Below are 24,015 nucleotides of genomic sequence, written 5' to 3' on the forward strand. Positions count from 1 at the left end.
CTAAAGATAACGAGAATAAGACAAATGATCACTAACTCAAGAAGCTTTGATTGTCAAACAAATTCTCCTTGTCAGTACCAGAGGAATTGTACAGAGAAAAGTATGGAGAATATAGATACTGATGTTAGGGTGTAGAGAGGTTTAGGTTTCAGATGATGCAAAATGATCAAATTCCTTCTGGCATTAAAAACAAATCAGAAAGCACATCTTGCATATCAGTACTTTCAGTGAGTGACCCTTTGTTTTGGCAAAAACCAGCTCTTTCTGTTTGGAAAGACCTGGTTTGGAAAGGGTCCCGAGACTGAAGAAGTTGTTCTAACTAACAAATTATGGTATGTCTTTGTTTTCTGTTGTTTCTATCCTCTGGGTGAAAAGATGGTGACATGGTGTACACTCAAATTTAGCAAAAACTGGGTAGGAAATAATACATTTACCCTTTCAATCCCAATAATGATCTCAATAGCAATTCTCCTTAAGGTCTGTTGTACAGTTCTTATGATGTTAGTTTAGAGAATTTGGTATTATATCAACTAATAATCCCTAATTGAAACTTTTCTTCACAATCAACACTTGTTGGCTTGATATTGGATTAATATGGTGAGAAGAAATTTTGTCTTGATTGTTTGTGAGAGTTGAAGGTTTACACAGACTTAAGATATGATAATACTCAACCAGGTGGTTGCATTCACAAAAAACAAACAAACAAACAAACAAACAAATGCTGGTAAGAAATGTTTCTTTTTCTATTGCTCACCTTTCCAAGTTACTGGCTAGTGTTAAAACTATCTCCATGGCTATCCTGAACATATGAAGTAACAGAAGCCACTAAAGAACTGATACGATCATCTCAACATTCCATCTACTAACATCAGGGACACAGCCAAACATAAATCTTTAAAAGAAAGTTCTGATTTTAAGGTAAACATAATAAGTACTAAAGTTTACCGCAAATAATGTTCTTAGTTACATCTGAATCAGCCTTCTCTTTGATAGTTGTTTTCTAGATCTTACCTGGTAATAAGAATAAACTTTGGTACATGCAAACCTCAATACTAAGGAGTAAGTTCTAGAAACCATGCATGTGTACCTGGTCTGGTTTGGCTAGTTTCAGTTGTTTAAGAAAATCACTGATATTCTGACACTGGTCACCTTGTAGCTGTAACACCTCCCCATATTATAGGTTTTCAACAGCTGTTCCATTGTAGTTGAATTCCTGCAAAGGCGAAACGAGGAAAACTATCATCTAAACTAATACATGGGCGCGCGTTGATAAGGAATTTCCCCTTTCATGTTATACTCGAAATCTCACTCTATCGCTGCGCTCACTCGTGAGCTATCGAGTAGAATACTCGTAGAAAAATTCCGTATCAACGCGTGCCCATGTATCATTGGTGTTTTAAGGGTAGCTATCGCTATGTACGTCCCTTCGTTCATCAAGCGCTTGAGCCCGCGTTATTGACCGCATACCTGTGACTTAATATTTCCTTAGATTTTCGGCTTTCTCTTTTATGCACATTTGCATAAAACACGCGGGCGATGGCGGCAGCTTTTGGAAGGTATTTATCGGCTAAAACTGCTTCTTATGCATTGATATTTGCTTTTGCTGCATATACCTAAAATTTTCACTTCCTATTTGTTACAGCTCCCCGAGTAAATACAAACTGGATCGATGGTTTGTGAAGAGATTTTGGCGATGTTGGAAAGTTATGACTCCAAGCTGCTCCTCTACGACCTTTCTTCTTTTTGTGCTCTTGGTGGGGTTCGCTTTGGCAGGTAAAAAGGCTAGGACTATTATTTCTAAAATTCGTTTCAGAAAACAGAGGTTCGCATATTCAGTTGCAACTCGGTTATTTCCGTAAAGCTTGTGCTATCCAATTACAGTCTAATTACGCAGTATAGTGATAAATTCGTTTTCCCCCATGAATGTTCCATGTTTTATCCACAACCCCCGCCCCCTAGGGATCGAGGGGTTTGTTTTTCACTAAAGAGACTGCGAATTTTTGTTACCTTTTTGTTCAAAAAAAAGAAAAAAAAAACTTTAGAGGCTTACGGTGATCATAACAGCACATTTTAATACTTTTACTGAAAATAAAAAAAGTAATAAGAAAATGAAAAAATTAACTTGAAATAAAATAAAAAAGGAGTAATTTGAATCAATCTCAGAAAAGGAGTAGGGGGAGGACAGGGGGATGCAGAACTCTCTATCCTCCCTCCCCCTACCCCCCTTCCACTAAATCTCCTCCTGTCAGTTTGGTCAAGGCATTTTATTTCTAATTTTTCTTAGTTTTCAAACTTTTCAAAGTCAATAATTTTATTTTACTTTGTTTTGAATTATTATCTATAACCTTGGACAAAGGCTCACAAAAATTAAAGTGGTTTAAGATAATTATTTGAAACTAAGAAGAATTTTGAACTACAATGAAGAGTCAAATTATCATGTGTGCATTTTCTTCCAGCTCAAATGATGGTTTACAACACTGGGTTAATACCAAGCAGATATTATGAAGTTCTTTTAGCCAGAGATAAAGAGGACTTTTCAAGTCTTTTGATATCATCTCTTCTGATAATCATTGGTGTTTCACTGGTAAGTTTTCAACTGAGATAAAAAAAAACCTCCTTTATGGTATTGACTGTTGGCTCATTATTATCCAAAGCTACAACTTAAGGCTTGCAAACTCCTTTTGTCCACTATTATGAAGAACAAATATTTGGCAAATGTTTTTTCAACTATCTCAAATCCTGAGACTACTGGTTCTTCATCTTTTGCATCCTATATATTACTAATAACTTTTAATTTTACTATGGACTTACTATGGCTTATCAACACATTATCTGCTGTCTAGAATTATATCTTCCAGGTACTGTTTGGGGGGGGGGGGGGGGGACCTAATCTCACAAGCCTTGGTGGTTTTTATTAGTTTTTTTTGCTGATAATTAGGGTTTTTTGGGTGTGGTTTCTTTACCAGTTCCTGTAAATGGTAGTTGTATTATGAAATGGCAACTCAACAGCACAAAAAAATGAGGCTTGTTTTGGGACTAGGCAGTTTATTGAATGTATATAATTTATATTCTGCATACATAAAAATCTAGACTATTACATCAAAGGTATTTGACAGATACACTAATACAGCAGTCCAGTAATCAGGAATTTATTACAAACACCAATGAAATATAGAAACAATCAAAAGTGCTTGTGGTGTGGGTAGGAAACTAAAACTTTCTTTGAAGCTAGATCTAAATTGTTTCTTGCTTGGTTGATTGTAAATAAAAACATGCCCAGATACCCAAGCAATTAGAATGCACTAGCATGGTACAAAGTAACTGGGTCTGTCCAAGTCTTATGAATTGCAAGCTGAACAAATTGCTTCATGTAGGAAAGAACTAACTGCTTTTACCCAGGCTGGACCTCTCACTTATTTATATAGAATTATAGATTCATATTAATAAGGTTAACATTCACATAAAATAATTAAAAAAAAAATTTTGTGCATAGTTTTATACGCTTGTTTTTCCATAGACTATTTCCTCCATAATAATATTTATTTGACTTCTTTTTTATTATTTTTAGGCAAACAGTGCAATGAAATTTGTCTCAAGAATTCTTTATGTCAAATGGAGAGAGTTACTTTGTAGGAAACTTCATGCAGGCTATTTTAAGCATAGGGCTTATTATAAACTGAATGTCCTAGATGACAAATATGACAACGTGTGAGTAGAATGTCCATGTTATATACTTATTGCTGAAATGGGAGAGCTAGATGGGAAAGTATTTAGCCTGTCAGGACCAAGCAGTGAAGTCCATGCCATAAGCAAGAACTACATACAAACTGTATGTTTTCTGTGGCCTAACCTTACACAGTAAATAAATTAATACAATGGCCTCTCTTTTTGCCTTTTGCCTTTTGCCTTTTGCCTTTCTTCTTGTACTCTGCATGTCATATTAGGACTCTGCATGTACACAGGATCCACTGACCCTATCGCTGGCTGGCCTAATATGATAATATTTAATCAATGAATAAATTTTTTTCCTGTTAAGGTAAGTGTGGAACTGTAGGAATATATTTAACAATGAAGAGCTTCATTAGTTGGTATTCATTTTCTTTATTCTCTTAACCTTAATGTGTGATTGAGGGATGATATTGTAGGGTAAATTAGTCACTTTTAGGCTTCAAACAGTTAATAAAGATTTATATCCAAGCAATGTCATGTAGTTGATAATATAGTTGGCCTTGGATGGAGAAGTGTTAGTAGATGGCAAGGGTTTTTGTTACTATTTACATTTCTTTTAATGCAAAATTTCCTTATTTCTTTCAGAGATCAGAGGATTACCCAGGATGTGGAAAGATTTTGCGAAACATTTAGAAAAGTGATCATTGTTGTAGTGGTTTCCCCTTTCACCATTACATATTACACATACCTGTGCTATCAGAGGTGATTATCATATTATATAGATTTTAAGATGAAATTATTATAATTGTTGGTAGCAAAGAAACTGAACTTTCACAATGGAAAAATTAGCCATTTGTGAGAAGCAAAAATTCTTGCCTTCTGCCTTTGGTACACAAAAGGTTGAGGTTAATGAAGCCTCATTGGATGTGCATTTCATTGTGTCTCATGGCCAAGATACTTTACCTTTACAGTGCCTCTCTCTTCACAGGAGCATTAATGGGTTAACTGGTAAACAGAGGAAAAAATAGTTTGGTGGGGGAGGGGAGAGGTGGAGAAACTTAGTGTTGGAGTTATTTAAACTACAGGGGCTCAAAAGTTGTTGATAAATGCAAACCCCCTTCCCCTCCCCCACTCCCAAAATATTTTGCACTCAGGCTGTAAGGTTAGATAGAGAAAAATGAGTTGTTTTTTTGGGTTGGAGGGTGAGGAGAACTACAATAAAAACTGAGGAGGAAGAGAATTAAGCATGCAGAAGACTTAGGTTGTAGGCAGTAGCTGATGTTTTTATGAATTCAATCTTGGATTCATTCTTGGAGTAGGTGGGGGACAGGTTGGTAGATGGGTGGGGCTGGTGGTGCAAGGCAGGGCAAGGCCTAGAAGGGAAGAATTGAAATAGATGGTTGCCTGCTGGTTGAGACTCTGTCTTTAGTAAATACTCTGACCTTTGTTATAATTTGTGTTTGTCATTGCCTTCCTCAACTGCAGTAACCAGCTGATCAAAATAAGCTGTTTATGTATATTTCAGTGGAGATCGCAGAGTGTAGCCCCATAATTATACAAAATTGTAGTAACCCATGAAGCTGAAAAAATTTGGATGTACGACCGTACAACCATATACAAGGTGCTACTTCTATCATGTGTGGTCAACTGTGCTGCAGGCACACCAATGCCATGGCTTTGTTCAGTAGTCCAGTGATCAGTGCACTGGGCTCCGAGTCAGACGACCCGGGGTTCTAGTCGTGGCCGGGGCAAGGTGTTGTGCCCTTGAGATGTGCAGGAAAAAAAAAATGCAAACTCTGCTTTTAGGCTTGGCTAAATTTATATATTAACTAATGCTCATCAGTGTGTTGTTGTTTTGTTTTCAGTTCAGGATATCTTGGTCCAGTGTCCATATACGCCTTCTTTGTTGTTGGAACAATAATAAACAAATTAATAATGTCACCAATTGTTAACCTGGTTGTGAAGCAAGAGAAGCTTGAAGGAGACTTTAGGTAATTTCTCTTATCTCTGTTTGTCCTGGAATTAACCCTTTCACTCCCAAGATCTCATTAGAAATTCTCCCTATTGTACACCATACAATTCTCTTGATGTTACCTGGGAGAATTTGTTTATTGGATCAGCTAGTAATCCCCTAATTGATATTTTTCTTTATTCTCATTACTTGTCTACTTGATATTATATTGATTTTGTAAGGAGAAATTCTGTCTTGGTCACTTATGGGAGTGAAGGGTTAAGCAGAAACCCTCTGAGGTGGAATTTTTTATGTTTGTCTTTTTTTTTGTTCATCTATATTTCGTTTATTTGATTTTTCCTGTGTATTGATATAATTTTTTTGGTGTGAATAGAACAGTTTATTTAGCTTATTTTGTTTCAAGCCTGGCTTAAACAAAAAGCCTTCTTTTCAGAAATTGGTGTCAGAGTCATAGTGATAAATTTGGGTATGATATATGAGGCTTGGGTATCAGTGGTAGGATCTTCACTATCATTGTTGATAAGGATTTTTTCGTTGAAATTGTTTCAGGTTCAAACACATGCAAATCAGATCAAGTGCAGAATCAATAGCATTTTACAGATCTGCTGGCTTAGAAATGAGAAAAACCAACTCAAAATTACAGGTATTGATCATTAGGGATTAATGTAGTGTCAACAGCTAATACCAATGAACTCATTGATGGGTCTCCATGTTACAAAAGAGTAGGCCATTGTCACTTCTTCTGAGGATCTTAGGGTGTTTACGATGAATCTCCAGTGGGGTGCAAAGTCCCTCTCCATGTCCTGGTTGTGAACCCTAGGCAATGTCCCAAAGTAGGGGATGGGAGAGTGAGGGTGAAGTACAATGGGAACTCCACTCCACAAGTTTAACAACTTGCAGTTGGTAACATTGAAGGCTTGATTGGAACCCCACGGCAGGGCAGCAAACAGACCTCTGGTGCGTTGGAGAAGGCTAACCCTTATATGGTGGATTCAATGAGTTACTGAAACTGAAACTATGCAAAACTTTGCCTGATCTTTATAGCAAGAACAGATTTACCAGGAAACATTCAATCAGAATGTAACGATGGTTCTATTGTTAATCATGGGATTTATGTTATGGTTTAGCTCATGAAAAGTTCGATGTCTGAATGAAAGGCATTTCAAATAGATTTCTGACCAAGCCTTGCTGGTGGGAAGAATGGCTGCATTGGCAAAACTGACATAGCTAGCTGTCTTTATTGTGATTCAAATGCTGAACTTTTCATGTACAATTTAATTCTGATGAATATATAAGGTTTGACTTGTGAAAAGTTTGGTGTTTGAAGTTGGCTCTTCTCTAACTCAAATCCCTGTCTTGGATTGTGTTATTTTTACCAGACTGGTGAACTGTTATTCTTTCTTTCCAGCTGTACTGTTGAAATTTTTCCTTTTACAGCTCATCTCATTGCTCTGATTCAGTATATTCAGCATAATGTTGTCTTTTTTTCTTTTTTTAGTCACTTATAAAAGTTCAGACCAGAATTGTGACCTTTGAGAGCTTCCTTTTCTGTAAGTTCTTTAAAATTATAGTAAAATCATCAGAAATCAAATTAAATTTATGTCAAGTTGCCAAATGAGTAACTCTTATTTACTTACTGACTGAGTCGGAGGGCTGGATGGGAAAATGTTTGGCTCCAGGTCATGATTTTGCTAAATGTTTTCCACTCCAGCTGGGCCTAATTGAAACTACAATAACCGTTTTATCATATAACCCTCACTTTTTGTCTTTCCTCTCCTTATCTTTCAGCTTGCATGTACATGTAGCTTGGCTATTTGGCTTTTGGTGGCCATGGTCATGTCCTTGTATGTAGCTTGGCTATTTGGCTTTTTGTGGCCTCAGTCATGTCCTTGCATGTAGCCCCCATACAGGGATTTTTGTCCAATTTTCTCCCCAATGAACGAGGAGGTGGTGCAAGGCATTACCAGTTGTATGATGAAAATATTTGTGATCAACCTTTCTTTTATGTTATTTTGCAGTCTCTATAAATATGTTTGATTATGTGGGTGCAATTCTTAGCTACCTTATTATTGCAATTGCTTTGTTTGGAGGAAAGTTTGACAACATGTCTACAACTGCTCTTGGTGGAGAGATAAGTAGGGTATGTATGAAGGGTCTCTGTCTTTATTTATTTCAATATCCTGCCAGTGAAAACCAGTGATGTCATTGATAGTATTACCATACTGTTTTGTGGTAACCTGAAGACTGACCAGGTAGAAGTCTGTTGCCTCATGGAATTCACTGACACAAAATGCTCTTAGGGTAGTTAGGCATAAACTAAATGATTTCGTTTCTGTAATGTTTTTTAATACTTCAATGGTCAGGGCTAGCTTCTTGTCTTTCTCTCCATTCCCAGGTGGAAATCTTATTAAGATCTTGGAAGATCTTGTAAGATCTTGGAAGATCTTGTAAGAATCTTATAAGATGGCAATTAAGATGAAGATCTTACTAAGATCTTATTAAGAATTAATAATCTTAATAAGATCTTGCCAAATTTCTTGAACAAATCTTAACCAGGTTTGAGCATTGTAAGATCTTAAAAGATCTTATTAAGTTTATACAAGAATCTTGTAAGAATCTTGACAAAATTTAACAACACATGGGGATTAAGATCTTGGAAGGTTCTTAACAAGATCTTATTAAGTTTATTTAAGAATCTTGTAAGAATCCTCACAAAATTTTACAAGAAATGGGGGTTAAGATCTTGAAAGGTTCTCAACAAGATCTTATTAAGTTTATTTAAGAATCTTTTAAGAATCCTAAAAAAAATTTTACAACACATGGGCATTAAGATCTTGAAAGTTCTTAACAACATCATATAAAGTTCACTTAAGAATCTCAGTTGTAAGAATCCTAATCTTTAAGAAAAGGAAGATCTTACAAGCTTCTTGACAAGATCTTGGTAAGTTTGTTAAGAATCTTAATAATTAAGTAAGATTTGTAAATGTAACATCATAAAGATTCTAGACAGGATTTCATCTAAAGTTCATCTAAGAGTTTTGTAAGAATCAAAATTTTAAGATCAGTAGGAATTTAAATGTTCTTGACAAGATTTTATCAAGTTCATTCCAGTACATTCTTGAGTAACTTGAAATGCTTATCCTGTTCTGTTCATAAGAGAGCATGGGGATGCATAAGGCTTGAAACCTCTCACACCTGATGTGAAAAATCCCATGTCCAAAAGGGGATCAAATAACGTCAAGTAAGCTTCCATGGTATGGTGTGCAAATTTCAGACCCGAGAACACAATACACATGCAGCTGCTTTCTAATGAGGTAATTGTTCCACTGGAATTATGGTATCAACAGATTAAATTTGGACAGACTTTTCAGATTACATTTGATGATTGATTATGAAATATACTGAACAGCTAGTTTAAATAATCACTAATCATGTTCATAGGGAGTGTCTAGAAAGGGATTAAACCTTCCCATCTTTGCCTTGAACATAAAGACACCCATAGATAATGTCACCACATTCCACAAGCAAGAGACTTTCGCTGATATGGTTCAGAAAAAAAAATATGGCAGTATGCAGACAGATGGCAGAATGAAAAGATGTATTTAAAAAAAATTTATAGCTAGCTACTTGTAAAAATATTTTTCAAGAAAGTTGCACGAAATTTGTACTTTCACCAAGGCATTCCACGCCACAGCGCATACGCAGAATTGCAAATTGTACACTTGATCGTTGTTGTTAACCGTTTTTGCATCATATCGTTTCGGACAAAGTTCGACAGAAATTCTACTTTGGTCGAGTGTTATCTGCCTGGTTGAGAAATTTAACCGTGCCTTACAGCCCTAAAGAAGAAGAATGATTTTGAGAATTAGGATTTTACCGACCAAATTCTTTACAATATAACTAACAAATAAACATCGAAAATTTGCAGACCGGTCAGATGGCAGAAATTAAAAGTATTTTTAAAAAGTTTATAGGTAGTTACTTACAAAATACTTGCGAGAGTTGCGTGACATTTTGTACTTTCACTAAGGCTCTCCCCAGTCTCCCGCTACGGCCGGCGCAAAATTACAAATTGTTCACTCGACCGTTGTTGTCAACCGTTCACGCGCCATTTTGTTTCGGCAAAGTTCTACAGAAATTTTACTTTGGTTGAGTGTTATCTACCTCGTTGCGAAATTTAATTGTGTCTAAAGCCCTGGCGAAGAATAATGATCTCGAGAATTAGGATTTTACAAGCCAAGTTCTTTGCAAAATCACTAATGTTACTGTCGCTTAAAATACAGAAAATGACGCAGTCGGTAAGTAACATGAGTTTACAGCACACCAGAGAAGATAAATCGCGTTTTGCTTTTCTTGTGAAAGAACACTACGATTACACATTCAAGGTTGCGATATCCTTGTTTTATTCTGTCACGTGAAGTGGCCTCAGGTGAATAGTTTACTCATCTAAGCAGATAGAAAGCACATGTATGATTGTGCACGACACTCGCTTCATAACTCAAGGAACACATTGGTCTTGGTAGTTTAAGTATCTTGAGAAGATTTCCAAAAAAGCAACTAGTGCACGACTGCAACTGAAGCAAATGAAGGCAAATCATCCCGAAGGTAAGTGCTACTGACTTTTATTCATTAAGTTCACGTTATCAACATTACACATCTGCTGGAAGGTGATGCGATAGACTTATTTCTCGCACTTTTTAGATTCTTTTAGCATGGACGAAAAAAGTGACGATAAGTTTATGTAATTGCAAGGCCACGGTATTTTTATATAAGGCAAATCATAAAATCTCGTCAGGGTTCGATTTCGTCAGGAAGCGTTTTTGTTTAGAATTGAGTGGAAACTGACACGAGATGTAACGCTATCATCATCAAAACCCCGTAACGGCGGCTGCTAACCTTACTGCACTTGTAGCAATTCTCTCAAGTCAGTTTTAAAAGAGAGATTGTTCCGGATTTAAGTGTTGTAGGCAGAATCATCGTAGCTTCCAGTCGTCTCGCATGGAAATGGTTCACAATAAACAATTAATTTGTCTTCGGCTTTACTAATAACCACTAGAAGTTAAGCTAGAAGGGTGCAATAACAACGCGAAATCGATTATGGAATTACTTTATTCCCAAATAATGAATTATAAATTGCCACGTTCTACTTAAAAGTTTCCACTGATGATGATGAAAGCCAAACTGGGTTTGATTATCACGACCATGTCCACAGTGATGGGAATCTTCCCAAAGCAAACAAAAATTACCAAAAAATGGGAAGTTCTTCTGATGATGTAAGAACTCTAAATATTCAATGTTGGTGCATGATAGTTCATTTCCCCCCTCCTTCAAGACTTCATTGACTTAGATGGCTTAAGGAAGAATTTTGGCACTGTTATCCTGTTAATTTTTACTCTAACACATTCTATACCTGTATTAATTCCATGCAACATTTTTTGTATTTTGTTTGGTTCTGTTTAGTTTTTATTTGTTTTGTTTTGTGAATGTGTGTGTATTTTTTTCTGGTTTTCATTTAATGCTGAGTCATGATTCCTTGCTTCCCTTTCTCACAATTTTCTTTGTTCTAAAGGTTAATGAAACTTAATTCAGTGGAGGGATTGCTCAACAAATGTAAACATTTTTTCAATTCATATTCACAGGAGAACTGGAGAAATAGGATCACCTGTAAAAATGATTTTATCCTGAATAAAGTAGACTTTGAGTCCCATCTTAATGCTACAAGCACAGAATGGGATAGAAGGGTGGCAACTCCTGATTGTAAAAAGGTAATTTTTCATTTATCAACTTTTTGTGGGAATTTGGAATAGCTGTTTCAGCAGTGCAAAGCGTAAACAAAGTTTGTTGGATTGGAGTTGGGCAGTGCAAATTGCCAAGATTCATAACTGGGAACCTGTGCATAAAAATTTTGCTCTTAAAGATGATAAATTCTTGTTAAAGATAGTCACTACCTCCTTTCCTTTGCATACAGATGAGGCATGATGGTGATCAAGGAGAACCATTGAGAAGCTCCTCCCCTCTACCTTAGTAAGTACTCCTCACAATGAAACCAAGCTCCTATTACTCCTCTCTGGCAGGGATTTTAAAAAATACGCTCTCAAGGTTTTATTATATTTTGTACCTGTATACCAATTACTATTTTCTTTTTTTCTTTTTTTCTTCCCACAGGAGCCATAAATCAGAAATTTGGTGATGCCCAAATGAATAAGAGGTGGTCTCAAATAAGGCTCTACTTGAATAAAAAAAATTGCTTGGATTCCAAGAGAAAAGTTCACAATGTAGAGGGCAATGTTGAATGAACTAAAGCTTGGTTGATATTTGTACAAAATTGAAATATTTGCAAATTTGCTTGTCAAGTAGCTGTCAAATTGACTAAAATACCAACTGAGATGAGTGTTGTGAGCTTTAATTCTTTGAACACGTTTGCTGCAATACAAAATTTTGTTGTTTTTTTTTTTGTTTTCATGCTTAAATTATTCTAAAAGAAGAAAAACCATTGCAGTTTGAATCAAACGAAGAACAATTTAAAACTGGGACATGCCTTTAGTTATTATGGCTTATTTGTGTAAGGATAACTATGGTAGTTCAAATCAAACTGTCAAATGACTCCAACAATTAAAACAATTGTTTTTTTTAAATTTTTAAAACACACCAAAGGGAAGAACAAGAACTCTTCTTGTACAGTTGTCATTTAAATCGTGCATGTTTACCAGTTAACGTTTCTTATCAAGATATTTTTTAGTAATTAATTTCACAGTGTTGAGAATTTGCAATAAATTTTGCTTAATGTTGGATGAAGAAATTCTTTCTTAGTTGTGATCTCCATTCCTCAATCATCCAGTTACTGAATATTGCATAAACCATCAGTTACCTACTATGGTCTGAAAAAAATATGATACTTAAGAATTTTTACAGATTCTGCAAAAATTCTTGTAAGTTGTTTGAAAATCTCACAAGTTCTTGTAAGTTCTTTTAGAGATCATTAAGACATTGTTGAGAATCTTAACAAGTTCTTTTGAAAACTTGTGAAGGTACTTAATTAAGATTCTTGTCACAGGAATCCTACCAGATCTTGTAAGATTCTTGTAAGTTTCTTACTAAGATACTTATCAAGATTCTTAGTTAAGAATCTTATAGAATCTGGTAAGATCTTGTCACAAGATTCTTACAAGAATCTTGTAAGATCTTACAAGATCTGGTAAGATCTTGTCGCAAGATTCTTACAAGAATCTTGTAAGATCTTACAAGATCAGGTAAGATCTTGTCACAAGATTCTTACAAGAATCTTGTAAGATCTTACAAGATCAGGTAAGATCTTGTCACAAGATTCTTACAAGATCTTGTAAGATCTTACAAGATTCTTGTAAGATCTTACAAGATTCTTGTAAGATCTTACAAGATTCTTACAAGATTCTTGTAAGATCTTACAAGATTCTTGTAAGAATCTTGTGACAAGATCTTACAAGATCTTGTAAGGTCTTACAAGATTCTTAATTAAGAATCTTAATAAGAATCTTAGTAAGAAACTTACAAGAATCTTAGTAAGATCTTAATAAGATTTCCACCTGGGTTATTTCACTAGCTTCAGTAAGTCTTTTCCAACCATAATATGGTGGCTTAAACTGTTGACTTAATATCGGGTTTTTGACTATCGAAACTACTCTCACTAATTGCATTGGGATCTGCTCCTTTAACCAACAGTGGACCCTTACCAGAGTGTTTGCATTTCAGTGTTTTATTGGTGAACAGGGGGGGAGAGGGAAAGTTTACTTCCCCACTCCTCCCTCCTCCTTTTGACCAAGGCTTAATTCTAGACTGTACATCAAATTTTCAAATCTGTCGAATTCATCAAATTCTCTTTTTGTTAGTTCTTGTCTCTTTTATCCCAACTTCAATACAACTTGCAATCCATAGATGTAGAATAAACATCTGGATGACTTCTCCTACCTAGTGTTGGTATACACCACTCATTTATAACTAATCTCCCATTTAATATTCAATAAAATCCCTGATATCTTATATGTTTTTTATAACTGCAAGGTTGCATTCATCTCAAACTTTTAGAACTCATTTTTTGCCATGTACCTGATAAACTGCTGCACACAGCTGATTGACTTGTCGGTAGATGTTACCAATATGGCTGGATATGTTCACAGGTAAGCTTCTTGTGCTTAACATTATTCTCTATACATTTGACAGGGGGAATTTGTGTCACAATCTTGAGCTTCTTTATAAGTAAGTGATCTTTTCCATTATTCCTGACTTAAATGCATTGATTTAGGGGGGTATTTGTGAGGAGAAATTAGATGCTAGTCAGTCTTAGAGGGTTTAATGGGAACAGAAAAATGATCTTGGCTTTAGTTGTTAGGATGCTTTTAGATAAAAAGACAAGAAATTCAAAAAAGGTTGAGTTTAATAAAAAAATTTACAAAGAAGCAATGCTTCATGTATGCTGTTGGCTCCTCTATCATTGAATTTCCACTGAATTTTTTAACTTCCTCTTGGATCCCCAGGATAGGTCAGTTGTTGGAGGTTTTCTCTGACATGAAAACTGAAACAGAGCAGAAGACCAAGGAACATCCAGAACATTTCGGGTAATCCTAAGTTAGACACATACATGTAACTATATGTTTTGATTTAAAAACTGGATCACTGGATAATGCAATTCAAGAGGTTTCATTGGCGTAGCCATCATGGGCTATGAGCCATTATACCAAAGTGTGTATTGCAATGACTTAAACCAAAAGTGTTTTTGTACATTGAAACATTCTGTTTGTTCTTGTAAAAAATTTAGGGAAAATTTGTATATATTTTGGGGCATTTTTAATAAAACTATTATTCCACTTGTGCTTGTTAATATCTATCTTCTCATTTTTGGTGTGTGCTTGTGGAATAACTGTTATATATAATAAGCTGTATTCTACACTCATTCACACTGTATTCACTAATAGAGGACAGATTCATGGTTGATATCACGATAAACATCATTTTGTTTTATCAATTAATCTTTTCACTCCCAGGAGTGATTAACAAGTAACTTCTCTGTACAATATCCATGCACTATCTAGCAAACAGGTAATAAGAACTCTCAAATGTACCTGGTAAAAGTTATCTTGATCTAACACCAAATTCTTGTAACTTATATACAAGGAAATGTGTAGCAGCTAGAGGGGAGAATGAACAATCAGATGTTAGGAGTTAAAGGGTTAAGACAAATAAAATTTATGTTGCTGTGGGTCTGAGCAGTAATAGATCATAGTGGACATCAAATATGGACACACTCAGCTGCACCCCTCAAGGGCCAATTTTTCATTCTTAGCACATTTTGGCTCCATCTATGATCCATTACTGAACAGATCGACGACATCATAGAATTTCTTCGTTAAACTGAGTATGTTGTTTCTTGTTTTTTCTGTGAATTGATTGCTCAACACAAAACTCAATGAAAGAGTATTTTAAAGGGATTAATTTGGAAGTTGAAGCTTAAGAAGGTGAACTTGTAGTGTTATGTTGTAGTTCAGTTGACAAGGCATTTTTCATATAAATTTTTTTTAATGCTTCAGTAGAGTTGAGAATTTAGCTTCACAAGACAGTGATGTTATATTCAAGTTCAGCTGTGTTTCCTATGCTCCGCCAAATTGCACAGATGCTCTGGTCAAAGGTGAGATATAACGTCCAGCACTAGATATAAAATTTGCATAATTATTTCAGCCTGGTACTTGTAACAGATGTATTGGTAGCTAAATATGAAAAATTCCGTCTATAAAACTAGCTTTTTCTTAATGTTTGTGGCCTTACATTGTGGCTGTTGTTACTGGAGGCATTCGCAAAAAACTGACTAATCAGTGAAGTGAAGTGAGAGATAAATACCTCGTCAATTCTTCGTTATCTTTGCCTTATTGGTCTGAGGTGCTGGTTGGAACAATCTAATAATTGAGTTGGTTTATTGTTTGTTTTCTGTAATATGTTTGATCAATTTTGATTATTATATGTAACTTTGGTAAATTTTACTCTGTTTTGAAGCTCATTGTGAATTTTTTCTAGATCTTGATTTGGAGATTCGCCATGGCCAGAATATTCTCGTAACAGGAACCACTGGTAATTGTGTTTGCCATCCTTGACTTTGCTGCACTGAAATAAATTTATATTTCCTGTAATCACTGACTTGAAAGCCATTGGAGAATTTTTTGTCTGGAAACGAGCCAATGAAAACCCACCTGAAGGGCGGGAAAACGCGGGTGACAAAGGCGGTTTGCATCTGATTGGTTGAGGGGGTAGCGCGAATTTTTAAACCAATCACTTTGTCACTATTAATATGTGTAACTTTTTCTTTTCTATCAACAAACATTAAGAGGTCAGGCTCCTTCAAACTTATGGTAGTTTTGCTCATTCAAATAGAGCCAACTCCTCCAACGAAAAAAAAAAGTCGGAGAATGCTGCTATGATTTCGCAAATGTTTCTCTTCATTGAAGTGGTTTTCTATTTTCTTTTTCCAGGAAGTGGAAAGAGCTCTTTGTTTAGGATCCTGAGCGGAATGTGGGCTCCTCTTTCAGGTATGATATATTTACCCAAATGTAACATGAACCTTTGTAGAATTAGCTATTTTGAATATCGTTTTATTGTAATTTCTTGTAGTAGCTGTTACAAAAAGTTTCCAATATGATTGTATTTTTATGTTATTGATGTCACTCCATAACGACCCTCGTACAGTCTCTGGTGGTGAAACAGAGAATTAACTCTGAAGTGTAAATTAAAGTGCTATTTAAACCCATGAATAACCCACAGGGCGTTAGCCCTAATAAAGGGAAACAGGGAACCACACGAGGCAAAGAAAAAATCTTTTGACCTCGGTGGGAATCGAACCCACGACCTCCGGATTAGATCTACCGTTACTCTGCCGACTGAGCTACGAGGTCGCACAGAGAAAGTCGGGGACGACTTTCATATGTACCCTTACTTTCTCTTCGCCGCGATTCACCATCCTAAATCGTCCCCGACTTTCTCTGTGCGACCTCGTAGCTCAGTCGGCAGAGTAACGGTAGATCTAATCCGGAGGTCGTGGGTTCGATTCCCACCGAGGTCAAAAGATTTTTTCTTTGCCTCGTGTGGTTCCCTGTTTCCCTTTATTAGGGCTAACGCCCTGTGGGTTATTCATGGGTTTAAATAGCACTTTAATTTACACTTCAGAGTTAATTCTCTGTTTCACCATTTGTGTTCCCAGTGCTACGCGGCACAACATTCATATGTACCCTTACTTTCTCTTCGCCGCGATTCACCATCCTAAATCGTCCCCGACTTTCTCTGTGCGACCTCGTAGCTCAGTCGGCAGAGTAACGGTAGATCTAATCCGGAGGTCGTGGGTTCGATTCCCACCGAGGTCAAAAGATTTTTTCTTTGCCTCGTGTGGTTCCCTGTTTCCCTTTATTAGGGCTAACGCCCTGTGGGTTATTCATGGGTTTAAATAGCACTTTAATTTACACTTCAGAGTTAATTCTCTGTTTCACCATTTGTGTTCCCAGTGCTACGCGGCACAACATTCATTCTCGTACAGTCTCTGATTGGTTATTCTTGGGATGGAAATTTCCCCCCCGCCTTGAACAAACAATCACGGATCTCTAAAAATTGTGTATCGGGATGGGAAAAACTGAGCCGGTGAAAGAAAAAATACCTTTTATGGCCTCTGACCTCAATTTGTTTGAAAGTAGGCAGCTTGCATAAGATTTCATGCAACAATTTGTCAGGTCGCTTATTCTTTTTCCATTTTTTACAGGAGAGGTTATAAGGTTTTTACCTTTCGATCCCAAAGTTGTCTTCTTCCTACCACAAAAGACTTTCGTTACGGATGGTACACTACGACAACAGGTAAAGTTCTCCTGATCTCAGCGCCAATGACAATAAGAAACAAACTAAAGAAAAGTTATGAGGGAGACAGGTTTGACGAACAATGATTGGCAAACTAGTACGCGGCAAAACACAACAAAAACACAGGAGTCAAACGTAAGGCATGCGCAGTGGAGTAACTTTTTACCGGCCGCGCACCAAGGAAAACTTAAGAAACAACCACTGTCACGCAAAATGTGTGGGAAAAAAAAGACGTCGGAACGTTCGTTTAAATCTGTAAAATGGAACGAAAGTAGGAAAAAAAAACTGAGTATTTTCGTACACAGAGCTTTTTGGGCTTTACCAACTGCAACGTATTCGCCTGTGTGGTTGTCGATAAGACAACACTTGGCTTTGACAGTCTGGAAACACGCCACGGAGGCACATGCGCTCTGGTTTGACCACTGTGTTGATGTGACGTCAAGTAATACGTCTGGTACGTTTTCCCGCGCTGTTCGTCGGTCACGTGTGTTTTCTCTGACTTCTCTTGTTGGTGAACTACTTTTCGTCATTGATCAAGGCTTAATCATTTTTAAATTGGAGATAAGTCTATGATATGGCTCTGAAATGGGGGAGATACTACTCAAAATGCTTGATTTCCCCTCAGATACCATAATCATCGTTATTTTGTCGCCCGTAGTTAAACTGTCTGTCTTATTTTTATTTGTTGTTGATTTTTCCAGTTAACTTACCCTTGTGAAAATCTTCTCCTTTATGGAGGCCACTCTGAAGCAGGTAATGACAGTTATGGTTCAGTTCGTAGTTACTTCAATACGCTCTCTGATTGGTCGTGAAAACTCGCGCCACCCTCTCCACCAATCATATGCAAAACTAACAATTATGGCCACGTGCCGATTTTGGTATTGATTTATTTGGTTTTAGTCTTCAAAGCTCTACAGAAGCACGCTTTATTGGTTTCTCCTTGTTAGCTAGCGATTTTCCTCGCTGTGAACATGCGCCGTTAACCAACCAATAACTAAATGTGATCGTAAAAATTTCGATTAGTGAAAATTTGCATGTATCTTCCAATGTGTATTTCGCCATATTTTCATTTTAAACACAGGTGACGAAGACGAGAAACTTCTTGGATTGCTCGACACTGTAGGGCTTGTAAGTAAATGAAGTGAACTTGTCAACTACACAAGTGAAATTCTGAGATTTCGTGGAGGAGAATGCATAGAACAAGTGAAAAGGAGGGAAGCTTTCGCTTACCTTTCCCTCGTTCACTGTTCCTAAATAGAAGTTGTAATCAAATCCTGGTTTTTGGAAACGAACGCAATACTGGAACATTAGTGTTGTGAAGACAACAAACGGTATTTCGGTTTAGAAAACTCACGGTTTAATTTCACGGTTTCTTTAGTTTTACATTTTCATCTCGACTCTAGCGACGACTCCGACAACTACCTCGAAAACCTGACCGCGTGCGAATTACAAAATAAGAGTAACTGTCAATCAAAAAAGTGAAATCTGATCACTCCAAAACCTACGCGTACAATTGCGTGACGCGTGACTCAAAGTGTCTTTTGTCCAATTAGCGTAACAGCCCTCATTTCTTTGTTCACTCTACTTCACTCCATGAACATCTATGAACATCTCGGAAGCAAAAAGTATTATTTTATCAGGGTCAATCAGATTTACCAATATCTTAGAAACTGCGTGAAGACATCAGCTCGACGCTTTCCTCTATGGAAAACTCCTCAACCTGTGTTCGCATCGGGGATGTCTACTGAAAATGCTCAAAGAATTTTGTTCCTGTAGTCTCAGATAATTTCCGGTTTTCGTCGCTTTGATCTCCTATCCTGTGTATGGTCGCCGCCGCTCCCCCTCCCCCCCCACCCTCCAAAAGATGGAGGGTAGGGGGCAGGTGAACATAAGTTATGATTTCCCTCATTGGGAATTTTATCACCATTAACACGTTTATTACAGAAATGAAAAGAAATATTTAAAATTCCTTAAGCTAATTTACTCAAATTGGGTTTACTGAGGTTCATTTGTGTACTTTGTTTCTCTCTCTCCTAAGACAAATCTCTGCAGCCGAGTGGGTGGCCTTGATAGTCCTGTGGAATGCAAGTGGTAGGTGATGAAATCTCGAACGCTTCTGCATGTCTTTGCTCCTCAGCTTGTACAGGCAGAAATGCACGGAGAAAGCTTGCTTTGCTCCCACGAAGCAAGCGATTATGAGTCAATCCTAAGCCGCAACGCAGCTTTAAGTCTTTCAAAATTCTCCCATAGAAAATCTGCTTGTTGTTTGATTGTTTGTATTTTTAGTTAAAACTGATTATTATTCCAGATGAGGAACTTAGAAATATCTTTTGATGCAGGGAGGACATGCTGACTCCAGGAGAAATGCAACGGTTATCTTTCGCTCGTTTGTTCTATCAAAGACCACAAGTAGCGCGTAAGTAAAAAATCTCACTTCTTTTGGACAAAGTTGAAAATTATTAACGCTAAATAGCTTCATTGTTGATATTATTTTTTTAATTTTTTATGGAACAACAATTGTTCTCTTCAGTCTTAGATGAAGCTACAAGTGCCTTAGACACTTCCACGGAGAGCAAGCTGTATTCGATTTGCAAGGACTTTGGAATCACTGTGTCAAGCGTTGGTCATAGGAGATCCCTCAGGCAGGTATGTATCTTCGCGCAAACGAGAGCGAGAACGAACGAAATAACAAGTGTAGGAATGGACTGACGAAAGAACGCACGAACTCAGGAGCGCGCTTACTAACGCAAAAACGATTACACGAAAGCACGAAGAACCAAATGGAAGAATTGAAATGACTTGACACAAATGCATGGATTGGTAACGTCCCTCTTCAATATTTTTTCTTTAGTTTCACGACTTTGAGTTGAACCTTGACGGAGAAGGAGGATGGGAATTCAAGAAAATTGAAGATTAGTGAAATTTTGCAAGGAGGTCGAGAAGCAAATTGAATGTTGAAAGTAGTAAGGATTTTTAGTAGGTTTTGCCGCACCTGGCTTTGTGATTGGATGACAAAAGCAGTGCAGCTCACGCTTTCCCACGCTTTGCTGCTGATCACGTGTATTAGCTTTTCACTCATTGGCTCACTGCTGTTTTCACGATTTATCAGATAAATCGCTACATTTGTTTTGTAGTCACTCACAAAGGAGGGAAATTTTATATTCTGCAGTCTGAGTATGGGGGCGAGGTGCCGGCCTATTGTCTAAGATTGCAACTTCATGATTTCATGTAGAATTACATTTCTGCTATGTGTTCATAATAAAAACTTTTATATTTGCAGTAACGAATTATGAATGCGAAATTTAGCATTCCCTGTGTCACAAAATTTGTTCGTTGGAGACAATCCAGTAAGTTATAATAATTCAGAGAAATTTATTCACAATTCTACCTTTGAATTAAATCCAAATACAATTGTTGATATATTTTGGATAGAATTATTTCTAATATATTGATATTTTTGTCTTATAACCACTTAAAAAAAAACAGACAGGTTCAGTGTACTTATTCAACCGTCGTTTTTCTTCCTTAACCAGAACACTGAGCAGCGAGATTGCGATATTAGTGCACGCTTGGAGTTTTAAACAATTGCTATCACTTTTACTGTTTCCCTTGTGTAGCTGCCTTTGATGAAGTTCTTTGTGAAGGCTTCAACTTCCCTCGCGATCGTGGTGAGATTTGTGATCAGTTGGTTCGTTGGGTTTATTGGAAAAGTGAGAATTTATTGGTTTTCTCATGATGGTTATTCGCTGATAGACTCAGGTGTGCGTGTCGCTTTTTCAAGTTGGGAATGCCCGTAACTTTTTGTCCCCGATGTTTCCAGGGAACATACTCAGTCGACTGTCGGAAAAAAAGCGGGTGTAATGACACTACTCCTTGATTGAAATCGGTAGATCGTCCAATAAGATAGGCTTATTGGGAGGCATTCGACCCCTTCATCAAAAATTTAATATATAACATTAATAATAAATATCAGAAGATTGCTACCTGTAATCTTCTGTCAATATGAAATGATGCATGGTAATTAAAAATATATTTTTATATTATTTAAATATATATTTCGTAATATATCATTTTTTCTTAATTCAATCTACAGCATCTGTCAAGTTATTTGAAATCCTAATTTTAAGTAAATGAAATGTAACGACAATGAAATGCATCGTGGTATATATTTACACTATTGCATTCATTGAATTTTTAAGACTCTACAGATCGACGTTTAAGTTCAGAGAGTTGCTTGTAAGCCTTAGTTAGTCATGCATTAAAATTTAAATTTATTTGAATATTTTGAGGAGGGTTCTTTCTTTGAGGCGGAATCTACTGAATCAAGAAATCGAAAGTAGTGTTTATATACCATCTCCCCCCCTCCCCCCTCCCCCCCCCCCCATTCCGCGTTGTAGGATGGTGTGGTGCCGAGTTCTCTAAATTCAAAACTATTTGAAAATAATTTCTTTGTAAAAAAATAGCGTTTCAGAAACCTTCTCAACGGCACCACTTCAGTTTGTGTGACCTCATTCTGCGTTACTCTTTCTATTTTAATAGCTTTGGTGTCATCGCGTCGAAAAATATTACATTCGTGTCAGCTCCAACTTGTGGCGAACACATCCAACTTTTGTTCTCTTTAACCCTTTAACTCCCAGATCAAATGTTTATTTCTACTTATAGTCAACCATAAAATTCTTATAATGTTAGTTCAGGAAATTTAGTATTGGATCAACTAATTATCCCCAAATTGATATTTTTCTTTATTCTCATGACTTATCTGCTTGATATTGTCTTGATATTGTAGGGAGAAATTCTGTCTTGGTCACTCATGGGAGTTAAAGGGTTATTAACTCCTTGCGATATCACCTCTGAATGAAACATGACGGTCACGAGAATAAAGGAAATGATAAGCTACAATCTCTTGATTGTTAGACAAATTCTCTTTACCAGCACTTTAGGAAATGAATAGAGAACGGTGTGGAGAATATGCATACTGATATTGAGGTGTAAAGTGTTAAAAGACAATCGTTGCGTGATATTGATGAGTTATGTTGGAAAGGGACTAGAATAGAAACAACCTTAAGCGACAGGCGATATTTTTGTGTGTTCAAGCGAGTCACACGCTCCGTGTCTTCGCCTTTTACGTTCTACCCTCTCCTACCCAGCACGTGCGCAGTTTGTGATTGTAACCTTATCACGAGAAAGTGGTGTGACGTGTAACGGGTTAAAGGACAATCGTTGCGTGACATTAATTAGTTATGTTGGAGAGGGAACCGTGTGCGACAGGCATTATTGTGCGTGTTTAGGTGAGTCACATGTGCCGTGTCTTTGCCTTTTACGCTCTTCCCTCTCCCACCTAGCACGTGCGCAGTTTGTGGTTACTGTAGCAGGTTATAATCTTATCACGAGAAAGTGGTGAGACGTGTTAATGGGGTAAAGGACAATCGTCGCGTGACATTAATGACGCACCGAAAGCACGCCACTATTATAACTGCCAATCCAAGCTGAAGGGCTAAGGAAAGAGCAAAGGCAACCCAAGATGAAGGCTGTAGTTTTCCTTCTTGTCTCTCTGCTTGCAATTGCAATAGTTTCCTGTAAGCAAATCAGCTACCAGGAATGCCGGTTTACTAAAGAGCTGGGTGAAATCGTCTCCATTGATATAGCGCCGTGCGAGAAAGAACCGTGCGCCCTGAAGAAAGGAGGCAATGAAACAATCACCATCACCTTCATCCCACACGAAGTTGTCACCGGCGCTAAGATTTACGCATACGCTATCTTTGGACTGATACCCGTGCGCCTACCGCTGCCGAATCCTGATGCGTGTCAAGGCTACGGTTTATCTTGTCCATTGAAGAGCGGTGTCAAAGTGGAGTTTGCTTTGGTCGAATTCATCTCACCCGATTTCCCGAGCGGTAACTTGAAACTAAAAGCGCAAATCAAAGATCAAAATGGCAAGTCTTTGATCTGTGGGATTGTTAAGTTGCATATTCAGTGAACTTTGTTTCAGTATACTGTTATATTGTATGTCTCTTAGACTAATTAGTTCTGGTTGGTCAGTGTGAGATAATTGGTTTTTCGCATCCTTTTGCTAGATTTAATTAGGAACAATTTCATTCGAGTTAAGTTTTTATTTTGAAACATTTCGTCACGTTACAGTTCGATACAATTGCTTGACACATCGCAAGAGTGAAAGTGAGTAGCAAGTCATCCTCAACCTCCTTGATCCGAAATTTTACGCCTTTTCCAAATGAATTAAGTTGGAAAGGGACTAGAATAAAACAGCCTTGTGCGACAGGCGTCATTTTTGCGTGTTCAGGCGAGTTACACGCTCCGTGTTTTCGCCCTTTATCCTCTCCCTTCCCCACCTAGCACGTGCGCAGTCTGTGGCTATTTAACATGTAGCAACCTTATCACGAGAAAGTGATGTGATCCTAACGAAAAAGATTACTAACAGAGAAAGTGGTGTGATCCCGACGAAAAAGATTAGGAAAATAGAAAGTAATGTGATCCCAACGCCATTGAAGGCATTGAAC

At 37.1% G+C, this 24,015-nt stretch overlaps 2 protein-coding genes and 1 long non-coding RNA gene across 4 annotated transcripts; all 3 read left to right on the forward strand.

Moving 5' to 3' along the window:
• Positions 1-1,435: 1,435 nt before the first annotated feature.
• On the forward strand, positions 1,436-21,780 carry LOC113684939 (lysosomal cobalamin transporter ABCD4). 2 transcript variants are annotated; one of them, XM_089212430.1, is made up of 21 exons: positions 1,436-1,556; positions 1,643-1,773; positions 2,457-2,584; positions 3,569-3,708; positions 4,315-4,431; positions 5,535-5,660; positions 6,191-6,284; positions 7,140-7,191; positions 7,660-7,781; positions 13,703-13,794; positions 14,152-14,232; positions 15,202-15,299; positions 15,683-15,736; positions 16,135-16,191; positions 17,409-17,500; positions 18,202-18,253; positions 18,582-18,628; positions 19,539-19,591; positions 19,840-19,916; positions 20,031-20,146; positions 20,352-21,780. In XM_089212430.1, exons 1-21 carry the CDS (start codon positions 1,537-1,539, stop codon positions 20,415-20,417), a joined length of 1,815 nt encoding a protein of 604 aa, XP_089068556.1. In that variant the 5' UTR covers positions 1,436-1,536; the 3' UTR covers positions 20,418-21,780. The 2 variants fall into 2 exon arrangements, with proteins under 2 accessions (XP_089068556.1, XP_089068557.1); XM_089212431.1 differs by having other exon boundaries at positions 15,205-15,299.
• On the forward strand, positions 9,720-12,440 carry LOC149043242 (uncharacterized). The gene is made up of 3 exons (XR_016188468.1): positions 9,720-10,246; positions 11,281-11,406; positions 11,807-12,440. It is a non-coding gene; the product is annotated as an uncharacterized LOC149043242 (long non-coding RNA).
• Positions 21,781-22,996: 1,216 nt separating the features above from the next.
• LOC113684942 (NPC intracellular cholesterol transporter 2) lies at positions 22,997-23,774 on the forward strand. The gene has a single exon (XM_027202364.2). It carries the CDS (start codon positions 23,022-23,024, stop codon positions 23,475-23,477), a length of 456 nt encoding a protein of 151 aa, XP_027058165.2. The 5' UTR covers positions 22,997-23,021; the 3' UTR covers positions 23,478-23,774.
• Positions 23,775-24,015: the final 241 nt, after the last annotated feature.

Source organism: Pocillopora damicornis, chromosome 7 (assembly GCF_964200805.1).
Source record: "Pocillopora damicornis chromosome 7, jaPocDami1.2, whole genome shotgun sequence".
NCBI lineage: Eukaryota > Metazoa > Cnidaria > Anthozoa > Scleractinia > Pocilloporidae > Pocillopora > Pocillopora damicornis.

Excerpts from the sequence above, each read along its gene's own strand:
- LOC113684939 (XM_089212430.1), top strand. The coding sequence starts at position 1,537 with ATGGCGGCAGCTTTTGGAAG. Across the intron at positions 1,557-1,642 it reads ATGGCGGCAGCTTTTGGAAG|CTCCCCGAGTAAATACAAAC; the intron begins GTATTTATCGGC and ends TATTTGTTACAG. Across the intron at positions 4,432-5,534 it reads ACATACCTGTGCTATCAGAG|TTCAGGATATCTTGGTCCAG; the intron begins GTGATTATCATA and ends TTTTGTTTTCAG.
- LOC113684942 (XM_027202364.2), top strand. The coding sequence starts at position 23,022 with ATGAAGGCTGTAGTTTTCCTTCTTGTCTCTCTGCTTGCAATTGCAATA.